General features: G+C 55.8%; 3 protein-coding genes across 5 annotated transcripts in view; 1 reads left to right on the forward strand and 2 right to left on the reverse strand.

The window, feature by feature from the left end:
* LOC108535847 (transient receptor potential cation channel subfamily M member 4) overlaps positions 1-2,059 on the reverse strand; it is a 36,399-nt gene extending 34,340 nt beyond the window's left edge. The window contains exons 1-2 of one of the 2 annotated variants that reach the window (XM_017882237.1): positions 1,612-2,059; positions 1,254-1,321 (exon numbers count right to left, since the gene is read on the reverse strand). In XM_017882237.1, the coding sequence (XP_017737726.1) occupies positions 1,254-1,321; positions 1,612-1,635 (92 nt within the window). In that variant the 5' untranslated portion in view covers positions 1,636-2,059. The remainder of the gene's footprint in view (positions 1-1,253; positions 1,322-1,611) is intronic. The other variant, XM_017882238.1, reaches the window with a different exon arrangement.
* Positions 2,060-3,476: 1,417 nt separating this feature from the next.
* HRC (histidine rich calcium binding protein) lies at positions 3,477-9,237 on the forward strand. The gene is made up of 6 exons (XM_017882241.1): positions 3,477-6,331; positions 6,407-6,477; positions 8,040-8,108; positions 8,359-8,413; positions 8,875-8,911; positions 9,098-9,237. The coding sequence occupies exons 1-6, from the start codon at positions 3,790-3,792 to the stop codon at positions 9,132-9,134; spliced, it is 2,811 nt and encodes a 936-aa protein (XP_017737730.1). The 5' UTR covers positions 3,477-3,789; the 3' UTR covers positions 9,135-9,237.
* A 157-nt stretch (positions 9,238-9,394) lies between these two features.
* The window catches only part of PPFIA3 (PPFI scaffold protein A3), a 31,487-nt gene continuing 19,992 nt past the window's right edge, over positions 9,395-20,889 (reverse strand). Inside the window, exons 17-30 of one of the 2 annotated variants that reach the window (XM_017882239.1) lie at positions 20,361-20,524; positions 20,105-20,232; positions 18,683-18,776; positions 17,767-17,848; positions 16,861-17,061; positions 14,396-14,458; positions 14,209-14,235; positions 12,153-12,328; positions 11,648-11,745; positions 11,244-11,419; positions 11,087-11,155; positions 10,684-10,855; positions 10,262-10,333; positions 9,395-10,177 (exon numbers count right to left, since the gene is read on the reverse strand). In XM_017882239.1, the coding sequence (XP_017737728.1) occupies positions 10,275-10,333; positions 10,684-10,855; positions 11,087-11,155; positions 11,244-11,419; positions 11,648-11,745; positions 12,153-12,328; positions 14,209-14,235; positions 14,396-14,458; positions 16,861-17,061; positions 17,767-17,848; positions 18,683-18,776; positions 20,105-20,232; positions 20,361-20,524 (1,509 nt within the window). In that variant the 3' untranslated portion in view covers positions 9,395-10,177; positions 10,262-10,274. The remainder of the gene's footprint in view (positions 10,178-10,261; positions 10,334-10,683; positions 10,856-11,086; positions 11,156-11,243; positions 11,420-11,647; positions 11,746-12,152; positions 12,329-14,208; positions 14,236-14,395; positions 14,459-16,860; positions 17,062-17,766; positions 17,849-18,682; positions 18,777-20,104; positions 20,233-20,360; positions 20,525-20,889) is intronic. The other variant, XM_017882240.1, reaches the window with a different exon arrangement.

Below are 20,889 nucleotides of genomic sequence, written 5' to 3' on the forward strand. Positions count from 1 at the left end.
AACCGGGCGAGGTGGCGGGCGCGTGTAGTCCCAGCTACGCGGGAGGCTGAGGAAGGAGATGGGCATAAAGCCGGGAGGCGGAGCTTGCAGTGAGCTGAGATCCGGCCACTGCACTCCAGCCTGGGCGATAGAGTGAGACTCTGTCTCAAAAAAAAAAAAAAAAAAAAAACTAGAACGCCTGGGCCAGGTGCGGTGGCTCACGCCTGTAATCCCAGTGCCTTGGGAGGCCGAGGTGGGCAGATCACGAGGTCAGGAGATCAAGACCATCCTAGCTAACATGGTGAAACCCCATCTCTACTAAAATACAAAAAAATTAGCCAGGTGTGGTGGTGAGCGCCTGTACTCCCAGCCACTCGGGAGGCTGAAGCAGGAGAATGGCGTGAACCCAGGAGGCGGAGCTTGCAGTGAACCGAGATGCGCCACTGCACTCCAGCCTGGGCGACGGAGCGAGACTCCGTCTCAAAAAAAGAAAGAAAGAAAGAAAGAAACTAGAAAGCCTGGATCCGCTTGAGAGGCCATCACTGAAAGGCAAGAGCTCCTCACCGACACACACACCCTATCTAGCTCAAGTGGTGTCCCCGGCCACCAAGCACAGCGCCTGCCCGCGGTAAAAATTGCCACCTCCCAGTGGGAGCTGCAGATACTTGCCAGCGTTCTTGCTGAGCACTGTGCCAGGAATATCACAAGCATTACTTGTTTAATCCTCATAATAACCCCGGAAGATCAAGCTTCTTTTCATGCTCACATGAGAAACGGGACCCAGAGGGTGAAATGATTTGCCCAAAGCCACACAGCACGTGTCCCAGGGAAATTTGAACCCTGGCAGGGCCACTGAATTAGGCTAAAGGGACCTCCTCCCTTGGGAGCGCTGAGTGAGGGTTTCTTGCATGGATGGATGAATGAATGAACGAATAAATGAATGAATGAAACAGAAATACCCAAAAGGGAAAGACAGAGACACAGAAAGTGACACGAAGCAACAAAGGCACACAGAAGAGACATCGGGGAGGAAAGAAGCAGAACCGAGCCCTGGAATGTCTACACTGACCCTGAGCGGGAGAATAGCGAACGGGGGGTGGGGGGTGTCTACATAGACCCAAACGCTCCTGGAGGGAGAGAGCCGGCAGGGAACGCCCTTGGGAAGGCCCCCGAGTCCTGGAATGGGGAAGGGGCGTGGCCGGGGCGTGGCCATCCGCGGGCGGGGTCAGCGGGCTTCGGACCCTCTGGGGTCAGTCCAGGGGCGAACTCCTCACCCCGGATCTGTGGAGTCAACTATGAACGTCGTACAGGTCTTCTTCTTGAAGATCTTGGGGATCCAGCTCTGGGGACAGGAACAAGTGTAGGGGTGGAAGTGGGGTGGGGGCACCCAGTTCCGTCCTATGGGACACAGAGCCACCCACCCTGTGCGCTCCCCAGGAACACAGGAGTCCGGGCCCCCAGCGCCCTCCCGCTCCCGACTCAGGAATCTCGACCCCCATGCCAGGGACCCTGGAACACGGACCCTCCCATCCCCCTCCTTGGTCTGACCCAGGAATCTGGGTGTCCAGCGCTGGAAGCCTGGAGGCGAGGTCCCCAGCTCCGCGCTCCCGCAGACCCGGGTCCGGCGCTCACCTGCTCCTTCTCTGACACCACCATGCTGTCGCGGCCACCGCAACCTCCAGCAGCCCAGGTCCCCGGTGCTCTCTCGGCCTGCTCTGATTCCAGACCCGCCCAGGGCAAACCGGATCCTCCACTTTCCAGCCCAGCCTGGGGCGGGGCGAGGTCTGCGGGGCGGGGAGTCTTGGAGACGCCAAAGCGGGAGGCGGGGAGAGGGCGGGTCCCAGGCCACGATAAGGGGACAGAGGGACAGCGACCTGGGGGGTGCAGAGGCCCCAGCCAGGGGCTGTGGGGGCCCAGAGACAGGTAGGGGAGACTCTGAGAGCAAGAGCGAGATGGGGACAGAAGGAGTTGGGGGCCAGTGGCAGAGAGGGAACAGAGACTCGGAGGATGCCAGACAGGGAGGGGACAATTTAACCCAAAAAGAGGGAGACAAAGACTTAGGGGACAGAGAATCAGAAGGTGGGGCAGCAGGGACCCAGGGATAGACAGAGAGGGAGAGAGACCCAGGGAGAGGGGAAGAGAGAGCCAGACAGAGAGGGGGACGGAGACCCAGAGAGGGGTGTACAGAGACCCAGAGAGTGGGGGACAGAGACCCAGGGAGAGGGGAGAGAGACCCACAGAGAGAGATGGAGACAGAGACCCAGGAGAGGGGACAGAGACCCAGAGAAAGGGAGACAGAGACCCAGGGAGAGGGGAAGACAGACCCAGAGAGAGTGGGGAACAGAGACCCAGGGAGAGGGGGACAGAGACCCAGAGAGAGAGGAGGACAGAGTCCCAGAGAGAGAGAGGGGGATAGAGACCCAGAGAGAGGGGGACAGAGACCCAGGGAGAGGGGGACAGAGACCCAGGGAGAGGGGGACAGAGACCTGGAGAGAGGGGACAGAGACCCAGGGAGAGGGAGAGAGATACCCAGAGAGAGAGGGACAGAGACCCAGGGAGAGGGGTCAGAGACCTGGAGAGAGGGGACAGAGACCCAGGGAGAGGGGGACAGAGACCTGGAGAGAGGGGACAGAGACCCAGGGAGAGGGGGACAGATACCCAGAGAGAGAGGGGAGAGAGGCCCAGAGGGAGAAGGGGATAGAGGCCCAGAGAGAGGGGGACTGATACCCAGAGACAGAGGGGGACGGAGACCCAGGGAAAGGTGGACAGAGACTCCAAGAGAGAGGGTGACAGAGACCCAGAGAGAGGGGGGAACTGAGACCCAAAAAGAGAGGGGAACAGAGATCCAGAGAAAGGGGCAGAGACCCAGGGAGAAGGGGGCAGAGACCCAGAGAGAGATGGGGACATATACCCAGAGAGGGGGACAGAGACTCAGAGAGAGAGAGACAGAGACCCACGGAGAGAGGAATAGAGACCCAGGGAGAGAGGGAGGGAAACCCAGAGAGAGAGGGGGACAGAGACCCAGGGAGAGGTGGACAGAGACTCCGAGAGAGTGGGGGACAGGGACCCAGAAAGGTGGATGCCAGAGATGGGGAGGAGACACCTTGACTGAGGCAAGGGGCAGAGGGGGATGCAAAAACCAAAGAATTGAGCAAAGGGCAGGAACTCAGAAAGGAGGGGCCAGAGATTTAGGGGAGAGGGCACAGGGGAGAGAGAGGGACACAGACTTGGGTGGAGGACAGACACTCAGATGAGAGCGGGACGGAAGCCCAGAGTGAGAGGAAGAGGCAATGCCATGGAGGAGGGACAGGGACCCTGAAAGAGCAGATGACAGAATGGAAGAGAGAGGAGGACCTGTGAACAGGAAGGGAGACGCTAGCGGGGGCAGTCATGATCGGTGAGGAGCAGGAGATACTGAAACAGAGACGGGCAAGGCCACTTGTCTCCTGCCAGCCCTCTGTGACGGGGACAGCTGTGGCCTCCGTAACCTGAGTCCCCCTACCCCTCCCAGCTGTATTTATAGCCCTGGCCTAGCCCAGTCCCTGCCCCCAGATCTGAGTTCCAGGGACAGGAGGTCATGGGCACGTGTGTTGGGGCCATGTTCCTTCCCCGCTTCCAGGGCCTCAATATTGGCATCACTCTCTCACCAGCGCGTGTCATTCCGGCTGGAAACACCCCACAATCGAACTCCCAGTCCTTCCATGCAAGGGGTCTCTCCCCTCTGATAAGTCTCTTCTGCCTCCCCCAGGTGCCCCAGGCTCCCCCAAAAACCTGCTAAAAGTCTAGCCTTTGTCTTTGCAGCTGCCAAACATGAGCTTGTTGGTAGGTCAAAGTCAAGTCCCTTGGCCCCCATCTCCTGGCCGGGGAGAGACCCCTCACTGGTCCCCTCCCCAGCTGGGAGGAGGAGGAGCAGGAGGTGGCAGGCGGGGACTGACCCAGAATAACTCAGGGCTGAGAGTAAATTTAGCTGGAGAGAGGGGAGGGGAAAGACCCTATTGGCTGGGGAATGGGGAGGGAGGGCCCCAGAGGGGGGTCAGGGGGCTCTGGAGACAGCCTCAGAGGGGTGTCCAGAGCCAGGCAGCAAGGACCAGAAGAAGGTGGACAGAGACCGAAAGGACAAAGCAAAGGAGAGACACAGAGAAAAAAAGAGACCGACCCCAAAGGGACAAAGACCCCAACATTCGTCCACCTCGCCGCAGAGGCAGCTGGAGTCAGTGCTGCCTGTCCGTCCCCATGGGCCACCGTAGGCCATGGCTGCACACTTCTGTCCTCTGGGCTGGGGTGGCCAGCCTGCTCCTCCCCCCGGCCATGACCCAGCAGCTGAGAGGGGCCGGGCTGGGCTTCAGCAACTGGAACAACAACGCTGGAGTCACCGGGCTCTCCCAGGAGGCATCGGCAGAGCTTGGCCACCACCTCCACAGCCCGAGAGACCATCCAGATGAGAACGAGGATGTTTCCACAGAGAATGGGCATCATTTCTGGAGCCACCCAGACCGTGACAAGGAGGATGAAGATGTCCCCAAGGAATATGGGCACCTACTCCCAGGCCACAGGTCCCAAGACCACGAAGTTGGAGACGAGGATGTCTCAGGTGAGGAGGTCTTTGCACAGCATGGTGGGCAGGCCCGTGGGCACAGAGGCCATGGGAGTGAAGACACGGAAGACTCAGCTGAGCACAGGCACCACCTCCCCAGCCACAGGAGCCACAGCCATCAAGACGAGGATGAGGACGAAGTTGTGTCCAGTGAGCATCGCCATCATATCCTCAGGCATGGACACCAAGGCCATGATGGGGAAGATGATGAAGGAGAAGAGGACGAGGAGGAGGAGGAAGAAGAGGAGGTCTCCACTGAGTATAGGCGCCAGGCCCACAGGCACCGAGGCCACAGGAGTGAAGAGGATGAGGATGTCTCAGATGGACACCACCATCATGGCCCCAGCCACAGGCACCAAGGCCATGAAGAAGATGACAATGATGATGATGATGATGTCACCACTGAGTATGGACACCAGGCCCACAGGCACCGAGGCCACGGGAGTGAAGAAGATGATGATGTCTCAGATGGACACCATCATCATGGCCCCAGCCACAGGCACCAAGGCCACGAAGAAGATGACGACGATGATGATGATGGTGATGATGATGATGATGTCTCCACTGAGTACAGACATCAGGCTCACAGGCACCGAGGCCACGGGAGTGAAGAGGATGAAGATGTCTCAGATGGACACCATCATCGTGACCCCAGCCACAGGCACCAAGGCCACAAAGAAGATGACGATGATGATGATGTCTCCACTGAATATGGACACCAGGCCCACAGGCACCGAAGTTACAGAAAGGAAGAGGATGAGGATGTCTCAGGTGAACACCACCATCATGGCCCCAGCCACAGACACCAAGGCCACAAAGAAGAAGAAGAAGAAGAAGAAGAAGATGATGATGATGATGATGATGTCTCCACTGAGTATGGACACCAGGCCCACAGGCACCAAGACCACAGAAAGGAAAAGGATGAGCCTGTCTCAGGTGAACACCACAATCATGTCCCTGACCACAGGCACCAAGGCCACAGAGATGAGGAAGAAGATGAGGATGTGTCCACTGAACATTGGCACCAGGGTCCCCAACGTGTCCACTATGGCCTTGTAGATGAGGAAGAGGAAGAAGAGGAGATCACAGTCCATTTCAGCCACCGTGTTGTAAGCCACCAACCTCAAGACCACAAGAGTGATGAAGCGGACTTCCAAGATGAGTATAAAACAGAAGTCCCTCACCATCACCACCACAGAGTCCCCAGGGAGGAAGATGAGGAGGTCTCCGCTGAGCTTGCCCACCAGGTCCCCAACCACAGGCAAAGCCACCAAGATGAAGAAACTGGCCATGGTCAAAGAGGGTCCATCAAAGAGATGAGCCATCACCCCCCAGGACACACAGTGGTCAAGGATAGAAGCCATGTGAGGGAGGATGATTCTGAGGAGGAAAAGGAGAAGGAAGAGGACCCCGGCTCCCATGAGGAAGATGATGAAAGTTCAGAGCAGGGAGAGAAAGGCACCCACCATGGCAGCCGGGACCAGGCAGATGAGGAGGATGAGGAGGAAGGTCATGGCCTCAGCCTGAATCAGGAGGAGGAAGAAAAGGAAAACAAGGAGGAGGAGGAAGAAGAAGAGGAGGAGAGGAGAGAAGAGAGGGCTGAAGTTGGGGCCCCACTGAGCCGGGACCACAGCGAGGAGGAGGAGGAGGAGGGGCTGGAGGAAGATGAGCCCCACTTCACCATCATCCCCAACCCACTGCACGGGAGAGAGGAGGCTGGAGGTGCCTCCAGTGAGGAGGAAAGCGGTGAGGACACAGGTAAGTGGCCTGGGCTGGTGTGGGTGTGGAGGAACCGTGTCAGCCTGGGTCACTGCTGCTCTTCTGTCCCCGCAGGTCCACAGGACGCTCAGGAGTATGGGAACTACCAGCCAGGGTCCCTGTGTGGCTACTGCTCCTTCTGCAATGTATGTCCCCAGCCCAGATCCACCCACCAAGGTGTCCCCAGAATCTGTCCCAGGGGCCCTGGGGTGGTGCTGTGGGAGGGCTCAGAGCAAGGTCAGGCCAGGGTCAGTTCTGAATGAAGAGATCCTTATGCAGGCATGTGAGGTGAGGACAGACTGAAGGCTGGGAGGCTGGGGAAGAGGCTGGGGCAGTGATTCAGGTAGGAGAGGACAAGACCCAAGCTGCATCTTGGGGTGTGGGGACAGAGACAGGGGTCTGTGGCAAAGAGAGTCGGGGGAAGGAGGGATGGCACAGGGGCTGATAGGCTAGGGGGAGAATAGGGAGAGAGGGGGTGGAGAGAGCACCTGAGCCCACCCTGAGTGGGGGACATGGGGTCGCCATGAGATAGAAAACCAGGGGCAGGGTCGGGCATGGTGGCTCACCCCTGTAATCCCAGCACTTTGGGAGGCCAGGGCAGGCGGAACACGGGGTCAGGAGATCGAGACCATCCGGGCTAACACGGTGAAACCCCGTCTCTACTAAAAAATACAAAAAATTAGCCGGACGTGGTTGCATGCACCTGTAATCCCAGCTACTCAGGAGGCTGAGGCAGGAGAATGGCTTGAACCCGGGAGACGGAGGTTGCAGTGAGCCAAGGTTGTGCCACTGCACTATAGCCTGGGCAACAGAGAGAGACTCCCTCTCAAAAAAAAAAAGCCGGGCCGGGCGAGGTGCTCAAGCTGTAATCCCAGCACTTTGGGAGGGCCGAGACGGGTGGATCACGAGGTCAGGAGATCGAGACCATCCTGGCTAACACGGTGAAACCCCGTCTCTACTAAAATCAAAAAAACTACCGGGCGAGGTGGCGGGCGCCTGTAGTCCCAGCTACTCCGGAGGCTGAGGCAGGAGAATGGCGTAACCTGGGAGGCGAGCTTGCAGTGAGGCGAGATCCGCCACATGCACTCTAAGCCCGGGCAACAGAGCAAAGTCTCCGTCTCAAAAAAAAAAAATAAAAAAAAAAAAAAAAAAAAAAAAAAAAAGAAAAAAAAAAGCGGGCGGCCGGTGCTCAAGCCCTAATCCCAGCCACTTTTGGGAGGACCGAGACGGGCGCATCAACGAGTCAGGAGAATCGAGACCTATCACCTGCTACATGGGAAGACCCTGTACTCTACTAAAAAATACAAAACACTAGCCAGGTGAGGGTGCGGCGCCTGTACCCAGCTACTCGGAGCTGAGGCAGGAGAATGGCGTAAAACACCGGACGTGCGAGACATGCAATAGAGGCTCGAAGACTTCTCCTGAGTCTCACTGTCAACAACTCCAGCCTCTCGGGAGACACAGAGGTCAGCACTCCCGTCTCAAAAAAAAAAAAAAACAACAACAAAAGGAAGGAAAGAAGAAAGGAAACAAACCAGGGGCAGTGGAGGGGAGAGAGGCTGATTTGTGGGGGCAGATACAGAGCTCAGTGTTAGAGATAAAGAGGGTAGAGTCTGGGGAAGCGTCCAGGGTGCAGGGGTGGACCAGGGGCAGGTGTCTCCCAAGTGGGGTTAGAGTTTCCGTCTAACCAGGCTCCCCTGGTCCCCAGCGATGCACTGAATGTGAGAGCTGTCACTGTGATGAGGAGAACATGGGTGAGCACTGCGACCAGTGCCAGGTGAGACCTCACCTCACACTCAAGGCTCCACTGGGCCTTAGGATGCACCGGGACCCTCTGAGGACCCCCACTCCTAAATCCTGGCCTCTGACCTAACCCCTTACCCCGATGCAACCTTGACTCCACAAGCGATCCTGACTCCAACCTTAACCTAGACCTAGCCTCTGGTCCGGGTCTGGTCCTGGCCCCATCCTAACCCCGCCCCCAGCCACGCCCCACGCTCACTCTCTCTCCCCGTCCCCACCCCCAGCACTGTCAGTTCTGCTATCTCTGCCCGCTGGTCTGCGAAACGGTCTGCACTCCAGGTGAGCATGGTCGGGGCCCTGGAAAAACCTGAAGAAGGTGTCAGGCCCAGCGTGGTGAATCCTGGTGGGGGCCGGAGCCAAACCTGAGGGACTGGCCCAGAAGACTGGTGGGGGGGGTTAAGAGGGGAGGCGTGGCCAAAGCTGTGAGCACGTGGGCCGGGACCTGGCTCGAGGATCACCAGGTGGAGCTGCTGAAGTCAAGGGACAGAAATGAGTGGAGGGCTGAGGTGCAGGCCTAGAGCCTAATGGGAGAGGTCAACTCAAGTAGGAATCGAAGGGGCGGGGCTACTGGAGAATGGAATCACCCAGAACGAAAAAGGGGTCCAGTAGAAGGGATTCAGTTTGAGGAAGGAATTAGGGAAAAGGAGGTGGCACAAGCACTAATCTCGCACGCTATAGTGAGTGGCCACCTAATTTTGCTCGTGCAGTACCCCTCAAGCCTCTTCTCTGCTCTCCCACAGGAAGCTACGTCGACTATTTCTCCTCGTCCCTATATCAGTAAGTGTACTGGGGGAGGAGAGTGTGTAAAACCCCGTTTAGAGAAGTGGTTGTCTCGCTATGAGTTATCGGATGACTCTGGGACTCCATTTCCTCGTCCATGAAATGGGCAGGTTAATGATCTCTAAGCGTCCTGGTGTGAGCTTTGAACACCAGCTGTTTAACTTCTGGCGTCCTCCTCTCCAGAGCCCTGGCGGACATGCTGGAAACGCCGGAACCCTGACCCAGCCGCTCGACTGCAACACAGCGGTACCTCCCCTTGCCTTCCAACCCCTTTCCATGAGCCATATTTATTTCTCTGAATAAACGTGCTCCCCGAAATCTCATTGTGAGACGTGGGGTCTGGGAATCTCAGGGCAGCAGGGAATGCGAGTAGGCTCTAGGGACCTGGACCTAGACTTGAGGGATGAGGGGCCTGGACTCCTGGCTCGAGGAGGTTGGTTGAACACGCCCCCCTACCAAAAAAAAATCAGTCAACAAAGGAGCTTTTTGAAACAGTTCTCTTTACCCGTGATCACTGAGTGACGCCTGGGGCGGGGAGGCCGACCGAGAGTCGGGGGCGAGGGCTCCCCCACTGCCCCCCTGCCACGTCGCCCAGCGGCATCGTGGAAAGAGGATTCTCCCATGCAAACCCCGGAGCCAGAGGGGAAGGGGGGGCGCCATTCTGCGCCCCCTACCCCTGGGGCACGGACACGGCCACAGCACGGGGGGCGGTGAGGCCCCGGGGACACGAGACACGGGGGAGGGAGAGGGGACCCCGCCCGCAGATGACCCGGGGGACCGGCGACCGGACGCGGCGGGGCGGAGCTGAGTGGCACAGGGGGCGAGGCTTGTAGCAGCGAGTCTCCCCTCCCCTCCTTTCGGACGAAGAAGGAAGACTTGGGCCCCGCAACTGGGCAGGAAAAAGGGGAGGGGCAGCCTCTCCCCGCATGCGGCCCGGAAGGGAAGCCCCGCCCCCTTCCCGCGGGTAAAGGACACCCGTCTCCCAACAGAAACTGATCAATAAATTACAAAGTAGAGAAAAGGAAGGCGGACGTTTGGGGCGGGATTTCTTCCTGCCCGCTTCTTCCCCCTCAGTCCAGTTCATGTGGTTTGGTCCAGGCCCCGGCCCTGTGCGAGGCGGGCGCGCGCACGCCCGCTGGTCTGTACGGATGGTCCAGTCCTAGGCGCGAGCTCCCCCGCCCGCTCTCCCCGGCGAAGCCACAGTCCGGGCAGGAGAGGGAACAGCCCAGCCTCGGGAAGATTCTTCCGTCCGAGTGAGGTCACCTGCATGACGCCGGGCAGCGCGTGGAGCAGTGAATATCCACCGTGCCGCCCCGCACCCCCAAGGTCGCCCAGCACGGTCCTCACCTGGAGGCCTGCACTAGCAGGAATAGGTCCGGACCGAAACACCGTCTGCCCGGGAACTCCCAGAAGTCTGGCCTGGAGGGAGAGCGAGCAGCGGTTCAGCCTGGAGTACCCTCCTCCCTGTTCCTCTCCAGGATTCCTCCCTTTGAACTTCCCTTCCCGATGTCACAACGATCGCCCGGCTCCACATGGGTTTCCCTCCCTTCCGACTCAAACTCGCTTTGGGCGAGTTCACTCCCGCCTTGGGAAGGGGGAGTGGGATTTATCCATTCCATCCTGAGGGGGGAGTCCGGAACGTTGGAGCAGTCCATTCTTCAGGGGTGGGCGAGAAAGGACTAGGCCATTCCAGAACCTGGACTACTGAGGTGGTCCATGTCCAACCCAAGGGAAGAGAGGAGGGGATGTCGCATTTGGGAGCCCCCCACCTTCTGGCTGCAGCTTGCGGAGAGGGAGCCCCGGAGAGCCCAGGGCTCCTGCTGCAGCCGAACGAAAGTTGGGGGGCAACATCTCAGCTGAGTCGGGAGTTACGCCTCGGAGGTCCTTCTCCCGGAACATCTTCCGCCAGGATGGGGAGCGGCTGAAAGACTTGGCGCTGTCCTAGGTACAGGAGCCGGGCAGCCGGTGAGGGACTCGGGCCTCGTCTGACTCCGCCCCTTCCTTTGACTCCACCCCTCTCCGGGTCGCACCTCTCCCTTAACCCCGCCCCTCTCCTGGCCCCGCCTCCCACTGTAACTCTTTAATAAAGTCAGGCCCCGCCCCCTCAGCGCCGCCTCTCGAGGAGCCGCTGGGGGCTGGGGGCAGAGCCCTCTGAGCTGCTGCCGCGCCCACCTCGTCCAGCCTCCTGTCTGTGCCTAAGGAGATAAGGTTGCTGAATTCCTTCTCCAGGAGCTGCCGGGCCTGGAAAGAGGAGGTGGAGGGGGCGGTTGGAGCGTGCAGTCTGCGAGGTGGGGACGCCTAGCATGCTCCGGGCCCAGCGGCAGCTCACCTGTGCATTCTGCGTGGGGATCTGCAGGAGCAAGGCCAGGTCGGAGTAGTCGAAGGTCTCGTCCAGGGCGAGCAGTGCCCCGTGTACCCCGCTCTCCGTGAGGTTCGTGGCAAATTCTTTCAGGCCCAGCCCGGACACCCAACCCATGACCCGCTCATTGGACCACACCATCACGTCTGGGGACGGAAAGGACCCTCAGCCGTGCCCCTCCCGTGGCCTGGAGAGTTCAGTTTAGCCCATACCTACACCTCCATTTCCTCTCTTCGGGCCACGCCCCCCACGCTGGCCCCACCCCTCGGTTATGGTGCCGATCTTCTTCTCCGGCCTCTCCCCACCCCCTCTCCTCCCCATCCAGCTCTACACCCTCCACCTGGCTCCCAAAGGGGCCCTTACACTCGACTTACCTCGGATCTGGGTCTGACTTTCTTCCCGCCTCCGCTCCAGGTCCTTCCGGTCATAGTTGAGCCGTTTGAGGCACATAATCCCATAATGTAGACTCACCCTGAGCAGCAGGAGAAGTGGAGTCACGGATGAGCCTTCCAATCCCCCTGGCTGCTGCTCCTACGGGTCCCTCCCCACTGGCTGTGCTCTTCTTGGAAAGGGTGGGGAACTGATCGGTTCTATTGACTGTTGACCGCCTCAGGAGGTGAGGCATTTTCAACAATAGGCACTTCCTATTGGCCAGCCTGGAGGGGATACAGGGTTAACTAGCCAAGCCATCTCAGGATCTGAACTTTTCCTGTGGACCATCTCATTGGTGAAAGGGGCACAGAGTGAGGATATCCTGAGAACTCAGGCTAAAAGGGCCAAGATAAGCCTAGGAATCTCCCATGGCCAATCCCACTGGCCAAAGACTCTCTGGGGTGGGGCTTTCCTTTGGACTGTACCCATTGGCCAGGCAGCCCCCACCTGTGAAAGCTGTCCACCATCTTGAGTTGGCCCCGGAGCTCCTTCTTGTTAAGGTGATCTAACATTCGGGCATCCACCAGCGACTCCATGAAGTAGCTGCGGTATTGGGGCAGCCCCAGGCTGGGCAGCCAGTCGTTCCCCACCCACTCGTGGTTCATGTCGCCATATGCCAGGATCTGGGGCCATGGGCAGGTGAGGGAGGAATCAGACCCTCTGGCCCCTTCCCACTGTGCATGAGAGGGGTACAGTCCAACCTCCCAATCCAAGGTTTTTTCCCACCCCATAGTAGCACAATGACCAATCTCTGCTCAGGATAATGGACCAATCCAGAGCTGTCTCCTAGTTCTTCATGACAACATATACTCTTGGCTACTCAAACAGTGGTCCTGAGACCTAGAGAATCACCATCACCTGTGGACTTCCTGGAATTGTAGAATCTCAGACCTTATTCCAGGCCTGCTGAAGTCGGTATCTGCATTTTCACAAGACCATCAGGTGATTTGAAATATACATTATATTTATTTTTTAATTTCCTTCTTTCTTCTTTTATTTTATTTCTCTTTCTCTTTCCGACAGAGTCTGCTATGTCACCTAGGCTGGAGTGCAGAGGCACGATCTCGTCTCACTGCAACCTCCCCGTCCCAGGTTCAAGCAATTCTCTTGCCTCAACCTTCGAGTAGCTGGGATTACAGGTACATGCCACCACGCCAGGCTGACTTTTGTATTTTTTAGTATAAACGGGGTTTCACCATTGGCCAGGCTAGTCTCGAACTCCTGACCTCAAGGGATCCGCCCACCTCAGCCTCCCAAAGTGCTGGGATTACAGGCATGAGCCACTGCGCCCGGCCATATTTGTTTATTTTTTAGAGACAGGGTCTTACTATGTTGCCCAGGTTGACCTTGGCTTCTTGGGCTCAAGCAATCCTCCTGCCTCAGTATTCCAGGTAGCTGGGACTACAGGTGCATGCCACCACAATACCCATTAAATTTGGGGAAGCACTGCTTTAACTCTGTCTCACTACAGTCCAACGTCACTACACCCCCAAGTCAGGACAATGAATTCTTTCAAGGCAGCTCTCCCACTAAGAAAGGGCCATCACTCTTGCAATGTCCTGAAAATACTTGTCTAATGTTGTATCTGGCCCAGGACAATATTCCAGATGAGCCCCAAGTCCCTCACTCCTTTCAGCATCAGCACAAAATCCACACCTCCCCCTGGCTAGAAATATGTGATCTATGACCACAGTCAAACATAATTCCTCCGTGGACAGTCAGCTCATGCCTCTTGATTTTTCTGTTTGTTTGTTTGGTTTTTATGAGACGGAATCTCACTCTGTCACCCATGCTGGAGTGCAGTGGTGCAATCTCTGCTCACTGCAATCTCCACCTCCTGGGTTCAAGTGATTCTCCTGCCTCAGCCTCCCAAGTAGCTGGGATTACAGGCGCTAGCCACTGTGCCCGGCTAATTGTTGTATTTTTAGTAGACACAGGGTTTCACCATGTTGGCCAGGCTGGTCTCAAACTCCTGACCTCAGGTGATCTGCCCACCTCAGCCTCCAAAAGTGCTGGGATTACAGGCAGGAGCCACCGCGCCTGGCCACCTCTTGTTTCTTGAGAACAAAGTGTAGCTCTTCCACCCCAGTTTCTTATTCAGCCTGGCTACTTCACCACCACCACAGCCAATGCTTCCTCCTTGGCCCTGGTACACTGAGGAGTCCATTGTAACCCCGGCCCCCTCCACTATAGGGACACCTGCTGCTCAGCGTCTCTCCTAAGCTACAGAATTGAAGCCCCTTAGAGCCCCCACAATCCACGATGATGAAATGGTCCATGCATAAGGCTGACTATGCAACAGTCTGGGCTTCCACATCGCATCCCCTCTACCCTCCCCACCACCAAGCCATAATGGAACAGTCCAGAGCCAAGCTTGGCACAGCGCCCCCCCATGGGGATGATGGCATGTTCTGGTGAGGACAGGGGCAGGGCTCGGAAGAGGAGCATCCATGCGTCGTGCACAGCCTGTTCATGCGCTCACGCCCCGCCCCGCGTCCCCTACCTGCTCCCAGCTGATCTCCTTGGTCTCCTGACCCGTTAGTAGGAAGAGGGGAGAGAAGGGGTGAGTTAAGGGGCAGGCAGAGGAGGACGCAAGGAGCGGACTTAGGGATGGCCACAGACTCGGTCCCTGCCCCCACCCCCAAAGAGGGTTAGTGCCACCCCCAAGGCGGCCTGCAGGGGGCACTCACGGGCTTGGTCGTGGCCGTAAGGGACTCCATCTCCTCGTGTGTCATCCACACGTTTCCTGTGGACTGAGGGGCAGGGAGTGTTAATGGATGGTGGGAGAGGGCTTCGCGTGGGGGAGAGGAAGGAGGGTGTCTTCCTGAAGGCCCTGGGCCATACGTTTATGTCCCTCCTGCTTTCTGGGACAAGCAGTAACAGAGAAAAGGAATGATCCTTGTTATCGGGCACCTGCCATGTACCGGGCAATGTGACTTTGGAGTTGAACAAATTCAGGTTGGAATTGGGACCCTGCCATGCATTTTGCTGTGTGGCCCTGTGCAAGTGACGTCACCTCGCTGACCTCACACAGAGGTACAGAATGAGGATTCAAAAGTGGGGGGCAGACACAGCCATGGGGCAAATGTTTAGGAGGTGTGGGGGGGTTCACATTTATTGATCTTCTGCTCCCAACAACCCCACGAGTTAGGAATCCATACAAGGATAAAAACATGTATGTATCTCCTAGTGAGTATCAGGCACCAGTCACCATCATAGGGTGTGGGATATGGCTAGGGACACAACAGACCCTTTTCATAGAACTGGGGAAGAAATAATCAACATATTTTAAGTATGTTGGGGAAATTTGAATACAGATTGAATAGTCGATGAAATTAACAACTGTAGCCAGTTGCGGTGGCTCACACCTGTAGTCCCAGCACTTTGGGAGACTGAGGCGGGCACATCACTTTTGGAGTATGAGATTAGCCTGGCCAACGTGGAGAAACCCCGTCTCTACTGAAAATACAAAAATTAGGATGAGAGATGGGGTTTCACCATGTTGCCCAGGCCTGTAATCCTAGCACTTTGGGAGACAGAGGCAGGTGGATCACCTGAGGTCAGGAGTTCAAGACCAGCCTGGCCAACACTGGTGAAACTCCATCTTTACTAAAAATACAAAAATTTGCTGGGCATAGTGGCCTGTGCCTTTAATCTCAGCTACTCAGGAAGCTGAGGCAGGAGAATCGCTTGAACCAGGGAGGTGGAGGTTGCAGTGAGCTGAGATCTCACCACCGCACTCCAGCCTGGGCAACAGAGTGAGACTCCGTCTCAAACAAAAAAAAAGGAAAAGAAAAAGAAATTAACAACAATGTGAATGCCCTTAGGTATGATAAAGAATGTGGTGTTTACAAGGAAGAAAAAGACCCACTAGGCCGGGTGCAGTGGCTCATGCCTGTAATCCCAGCACTTTGGGAGGCCGAGGTGGGCAGATCAGGAGATCGAGACCATCCTGGCTAACACGCTGAAACCCCGTCTCTGCTAAAAAAATACAAAAAATTAGCCGGGCTTGGTGGCAGGCGCCTGTAGTCCCAGCTACTCTGGAGGCTGAGGCCCAGGATGCGGAGCTTGCAGTGAGCCGAGATCACGCCACTGCACTCCAGCCTGGGCAGCAGAACGAGACTCCATCTCAAAAAGAGAAAAAGACCCACTAAAGTAATTTTGGAGGCTAAGCTGTTATGATGACCTCAAATGACATTCAAGTATAGGTCTCTCAGCATCCCCAACCTGAAAATCTAAAAATCCAAAATGCTCCAGAATTCTAAAAAAAATTTTTTTTTTTTTGGATGCAGTCTCTCTCTGTCACCCAGGCTGCAGTACAGTGGGACAATCACAGCCCACTGCATCCTCGATCTCCTGGGCTCATAGGATCCTCCCACCTCAGCCTCCTGAGTAGCTGGGACTACAGGTATGCGCCACCACACGCGACTAATTTTTGTATTTTTAGTAGAGACGGGGTTTCGCCATGTTGCCCAGATTGGTCTTGAACTCCCGGGCTCAAGAGATCGGCCGCCCAAGGCCTCCCAAAATGCTGGAATTACAGGTGTGAGCCACGGCACTTGGCCCTAAACTTCTTAAGTGCTGATATGAAGCCACAAGAGGAAAATCCCCCACCTGACCTCATGTGATAGATCACAATCAAAATGCAGTCAATACCTTGTTTCATGCACAAAGTTATTTAAAATATTGTATAAAATTCTTTTTAGGCATGTGTATGAGATGCATATGAAACATAAATGAATTTCATGTTTAGGCTTGGCTCCCATCCCCAAGATATTTCATTGTGGAAATAAAAAAAAAAATAATTAGAAGGCAATAAATGCTGTGGGGAAAATTAGAAGGTGCTGATATGCTGGAATGATGGGGGAAACTAGTTTAGCTGACAAGGAAAGCTTCTTGGAGGTGGTGACATTTGAGTGGGACAGCAAATGCCGAGGAGAGGGAGAGAGTCAGGGAAGGAGGTGGGCTGGGCCCCTCCTGGAGTACCACATGGACCACAGGCCAAGTCGGGAGCAGAGGGGAGGCTGAGGGGGTGAGAGCCAATGAGAAGCACGGTCGTGGGACAGATGAGTGGCAAGCCCAGGATTGGCTAGACTGAGGGCAAGAGGCGGGGCCCTGAGGAAGCGAAGGCTGGAATTGGCTGCCGGACACTCACAGTGCGAGAGGAGGCGGGGGCCGAGGGCGAGGTGAGCGAGACCATCTCCTGGATGGCGAGGCGAAGCTTGAGTCTGTGCAGCGGGTTGCTGATGCCGATCTCGCGCTGGATCTCTGTGTCTGACAGGTTGGCCATGATGGCACCGCTCTTGACATTGGCCCGGCAGGCGGCCACGTACCAGGCAGGCATGCCTACCCACAGCTGCAGCGGAGGGACAGATGGACAGAGGGGACAGAGGAGGAGAAAACCGGAGATATGGGGGGACAGGGAGGGGGGATAGGCAAGGGGTGTGGGGATGAAACAGTGACGTGGAAAAGTTCGCAGGAAGAAGAAACAGGACAAGGAAAAGAGACGTGGACGAGATGAGGAAGAGTCCAAGGGAGACAAATGGCGGGGGGTGGGGGGAGGGGAAGAGAGAAAGAAAAAACAGAAAAGAAAGAGAAAGAAAGAGAGAAAGGAAGGAAGGAAGGGAAAAAAGAAAGAAAAAGAAGGAAAGGAAAAGAAAAGAGAGGGTGGGGAGAGACAGGAAGCGGGAGACAGGGAGACATGGCAGGGCGATCGGAGACATGAGGAGAAATATGGGGGATGACAAAAGCGTGGTCAGAGATGGTAATCGTGCCGAAAAATAGAGACAGAGAATCCAGAAAGAGAGAGTAAAGAGAACGACAGGAGACCATGACCCAGGTGGGCAAGGCCAGAGCGGCAGGGGCGGAAGGAGAAGGAGAAAGAAGCTGTTTAGATGAAGAGGAAGGCTGAGCCGTCCTGGGTCCTCACCTGCCCGGCCCATGGCCACCCCCACCTCGGGGCTAGAAGCAGGGTGGCGCCAGGAGGACCAGGCAGCCTCTACCAGTAGGGCTGTCACAGGGGTTGGGGACCAACAGTCAGGGCATTTCTGGGCCCCAGTACCTCCAGCCAGGACACCACGGTGGGCCCGTCCCAGGCAGCAAAAGGTAGGCCCTGGCGGCAGGCCTCCTCCAGGAGTTCATGCCTGTAGGGGTGAAGGGGCCAGGATAGAAGCTGTCAGGGGTGGAGACCCCCTGCTCTGTGGATGGTCCTCATCACCACACACGCACACGCGCACACACGCACCTTTTATGAATGTATAAAACACGGCAGAAGGTCAAAAAATACATGTGAATCTAAATCCTCTCCCCCAACCCCTATCAAAAGAGAGAAAAAAGAAAACAAAAAATAAAATGAAAAAAACACAAAATTAAGAAAGAAAAAATAACTCTAGGAGCTGGTGGGTTTCCAGGAAAGCAAGTTCAGGGTCACGGACACCCCCTCCCAGCATTGAATTCTCATTTCTGTTCACCACCACTGCTGCACACACGCACACTCTCACACACACACACTCTCACACTCGCGGGCGCACACTCATGCACACTCACACGCACCATCACACTGTCACACACACTCATACACTCACACACACCACACACACTGTCGTCACTCACACCACACTCACACACACACTCATACATACTCTCACTAACACACACACACCACACACACTGTCGTCACTCACACCACACTCACACATTCATACACACATACTCTCACTAACACACCACTCAGCACAGCACAACACACACCAATCGTGGGGCACACATCACACTCGCACCATCACACACCACACAACTCTCATACAACACATACACTCACACACTCTCATAACACACACACACACACTCACACACACACACACCACACACACACACTCATACACATACTCATACACACTCATACACACCACACACAGTCGTCACACCACACTCACACACACTCTCTCACACTCACACATTCACACACACACACTCACTTCCTCTTGTTCCTTCGGTCCTTGTCTCCTGGGCCTGTCAGCTTGGCTAGTCCCAGAGGGTCAGTGGCCAGTGTCTCATCTGAGGGTGTTCCAGCTGGAGGCAGGGAGGGGTTGAAATTTGGAAAATCTCAAGGGGGAAGCAGAATCTTTCATGCTGGAGGTGATGAGGCAAATGCAGGAAAGGCAGAGACCCTGAGGGAGTAGTGAGTGAGGCCACATCGAGGAAGTGGTAAAGCCAGACAAGCACCCATGAATTGGAGTCATCCCCCAAATACGGCTGGATGCACTGGGCTGTCCTTAGTAAGGTGGCAGTGGTGTGCTGGTAAATGCCTAACAACTGGCTTCTTGGGAAGGCAGAAGGGAATCCCTGATTTGTAGCATTTGTCCATTTCCGTGGTGTAAATAATCCCACCATGGCCAATTTCAAGCTACCAGTGTGATATCAGCCAATTCCTGAAATAGCGGATCTCCTGAGCCAGTGAGAGCAGGCTCCAGCACACCACAGGAAGGTGCCCTGCCTTGAGGATGCCCTACCCTCTTCCTCTGTTTAAAAAATAGGTCACCAGGCACGGTGGCTCACACCTGTAATCCCAGCGCTTTGGGAGGCTGAGGCGGGTGGATCACTAGGTCAGGAGATCAAGACCATCCTGGCTAACATGGTGAAACCCTGTCTCTACTAAAATACAAAAAACTAGCCGGGCGTGGTGGTGGGCGCCTGTAGTCCCAGCTACTCGGGAGGCTGAGGCAGGAGAATGGCGGGAACCTGGGAGGCGGAGCTTGCAGTGAGCTGAGATTGCACCACTGCACTCCAGCCTGAGCGACGGAGCAAGACTCCGTCTCAAAAAAAAAAAAAAAAAAAAAGTAAATGAGTCTGTAATCCCAGCACTTTTGGGAGGCTGAGGCTGTTGGATCACCTAAGGTCAGGAGTTCAAGACCAGTCTGGCCAACATGGCGAAACCCTATCTCTACTAAAAATACAAAAAAAAAAAAAAAAAAAAAGTAGCCAAGCATGGTGGTAGGTGCCTATAGTCCCAGCTGTTTAAGAGGCTGAGGGAGAAGAATTGCTTGAACCCAGGAGGTGGAAGTTCCAGTGAACCAAGATCGCGCCACTGCACTCCAGCCTGGGTGACAGAGCGAATCTCCGTCTCAAAACAACAACAACAAAAACCAAACAACAACAACAACAAAAATAGGTAAAGGAAATCAATTCATTTACCCACCCAGTCACCCAAGCAGGCCCTAGAGTGCCTTTCCTTTTCCCTCCTCCTCCTGCCTACCTTAGCAAGCTGTGTTCCTTCCAAATTCTAAATAAGTCACCAAATGAATGAAGACATGAATGAAGTCAAATGAACATACAAAGAAGAAGAAAGAAAGGAAGGGAGGAAGGAACAAAGGAGGGAAGGGTTCGAGTGAGGTACTCACCCAGAGAAGAGCTGTCCCGGCCTGGGGGTCCCATTCGTCCCTTCTCTTTCTTGCCAAAGAGACGGCCTATGGAGGACTTGATGCTCTTCTTCTTGGGGGCTTTGTGCAGGGAGTCTGGGGTACCCTCACTGGGAAAGAAGGAGAGAATGAGAGCATATCCTGGCTGGGATGCCTCCTCTCCTCCCAAGTCCTTGTCCACCCCTTCTCATCTTCCCAAGCCAGCCTCTCCCTGTCCCTATCCCTTCTCCCTGCTGACCTTCCCCGTGAGGGTCCCCCATCTTCCAGGGACCCCGCCTGCAGTGCCAAGGCCTGGGTCATTCTTTCAAGACGGGCAGAGCGGGGAGTGGGTGGTGGGGTGTCTCCTGGGATGGCCGGCCCCTCCCCTCGTGGAGCTCCAGCTTCCTCCTTAGGGACATGATTCTGAGGACAGAGGGCACAGATGCTGGACTGAGTTCAAGGAGTCATGTTGGGGGCGCTTTATTAACTGAGATGTCTACTGAGGGGTGTGTGGGGTGACCCTGGTTTAGAACAGTATCCAAAGGTAGTCTAGCTCAAGTGAGGGTGAGTTGCAGAAACTTTTTTTGTTGAGATGGAGTTTCACTCTGTCACCCAGGCTGGAGTACAGTGGCACAATCTCGGCTCACTGCAACCTCTGCCTCCCAGGTTCAAGAGATTCTCCTGCCTCAGCCTCCCAAGTAGCTGAGATTAAAGGCATGTGCCACCACGCCCGGCTAATTTTTTTTTTTTTTTTTTTTTTTTTTTGACGGGTGTTGCCTTAGTTACCC

The sequence above is a fragment of the Rhinopithecus bieti genome, unplaced genomic scaffold, assembly GCF_001698545.2.
Source record: "Rhinopithecus bieti isolate Rb0 unplaced genomic scaffold, ASM169854v2 scaffold_12070, whole genome shotgun sequence".
NCBI classification, from domain to species: Eukaryota; Metazoa; Chordata; class Mammalia; order Primates; family Cercopithecidae; genus Rhinopithecus; species Rhinopithecus bieti.

What these genes read in the sequence shown, in the direction of transcription:
- HRC (XM_017882241.1), top strand. Translation starts at nt 3,790, where the DNA reads ATGAGCTTGTTGGTAGGTCAAAGTCAAGTCCCTTGGCCCCCATCTCCT. An exon ending in GGAAAGCGGTGAGGACACAG is followed by an intron (nt 6,332 to 6,406) that starts GTAAGTGGCCTG and finishes CTGTCCCCGCAG; the next exon opens with GTCCACAGGACGCTCAGGAG. An exon ending in TTCTCCTCGTCCCTATATCA is followed by an intron (nt 8,912 to 9,097) that starts GTAAGTGTACTG and finishes CCTCCTCTCCAG; the next exon opens with AGCCCTGGCGGACATGCTGG.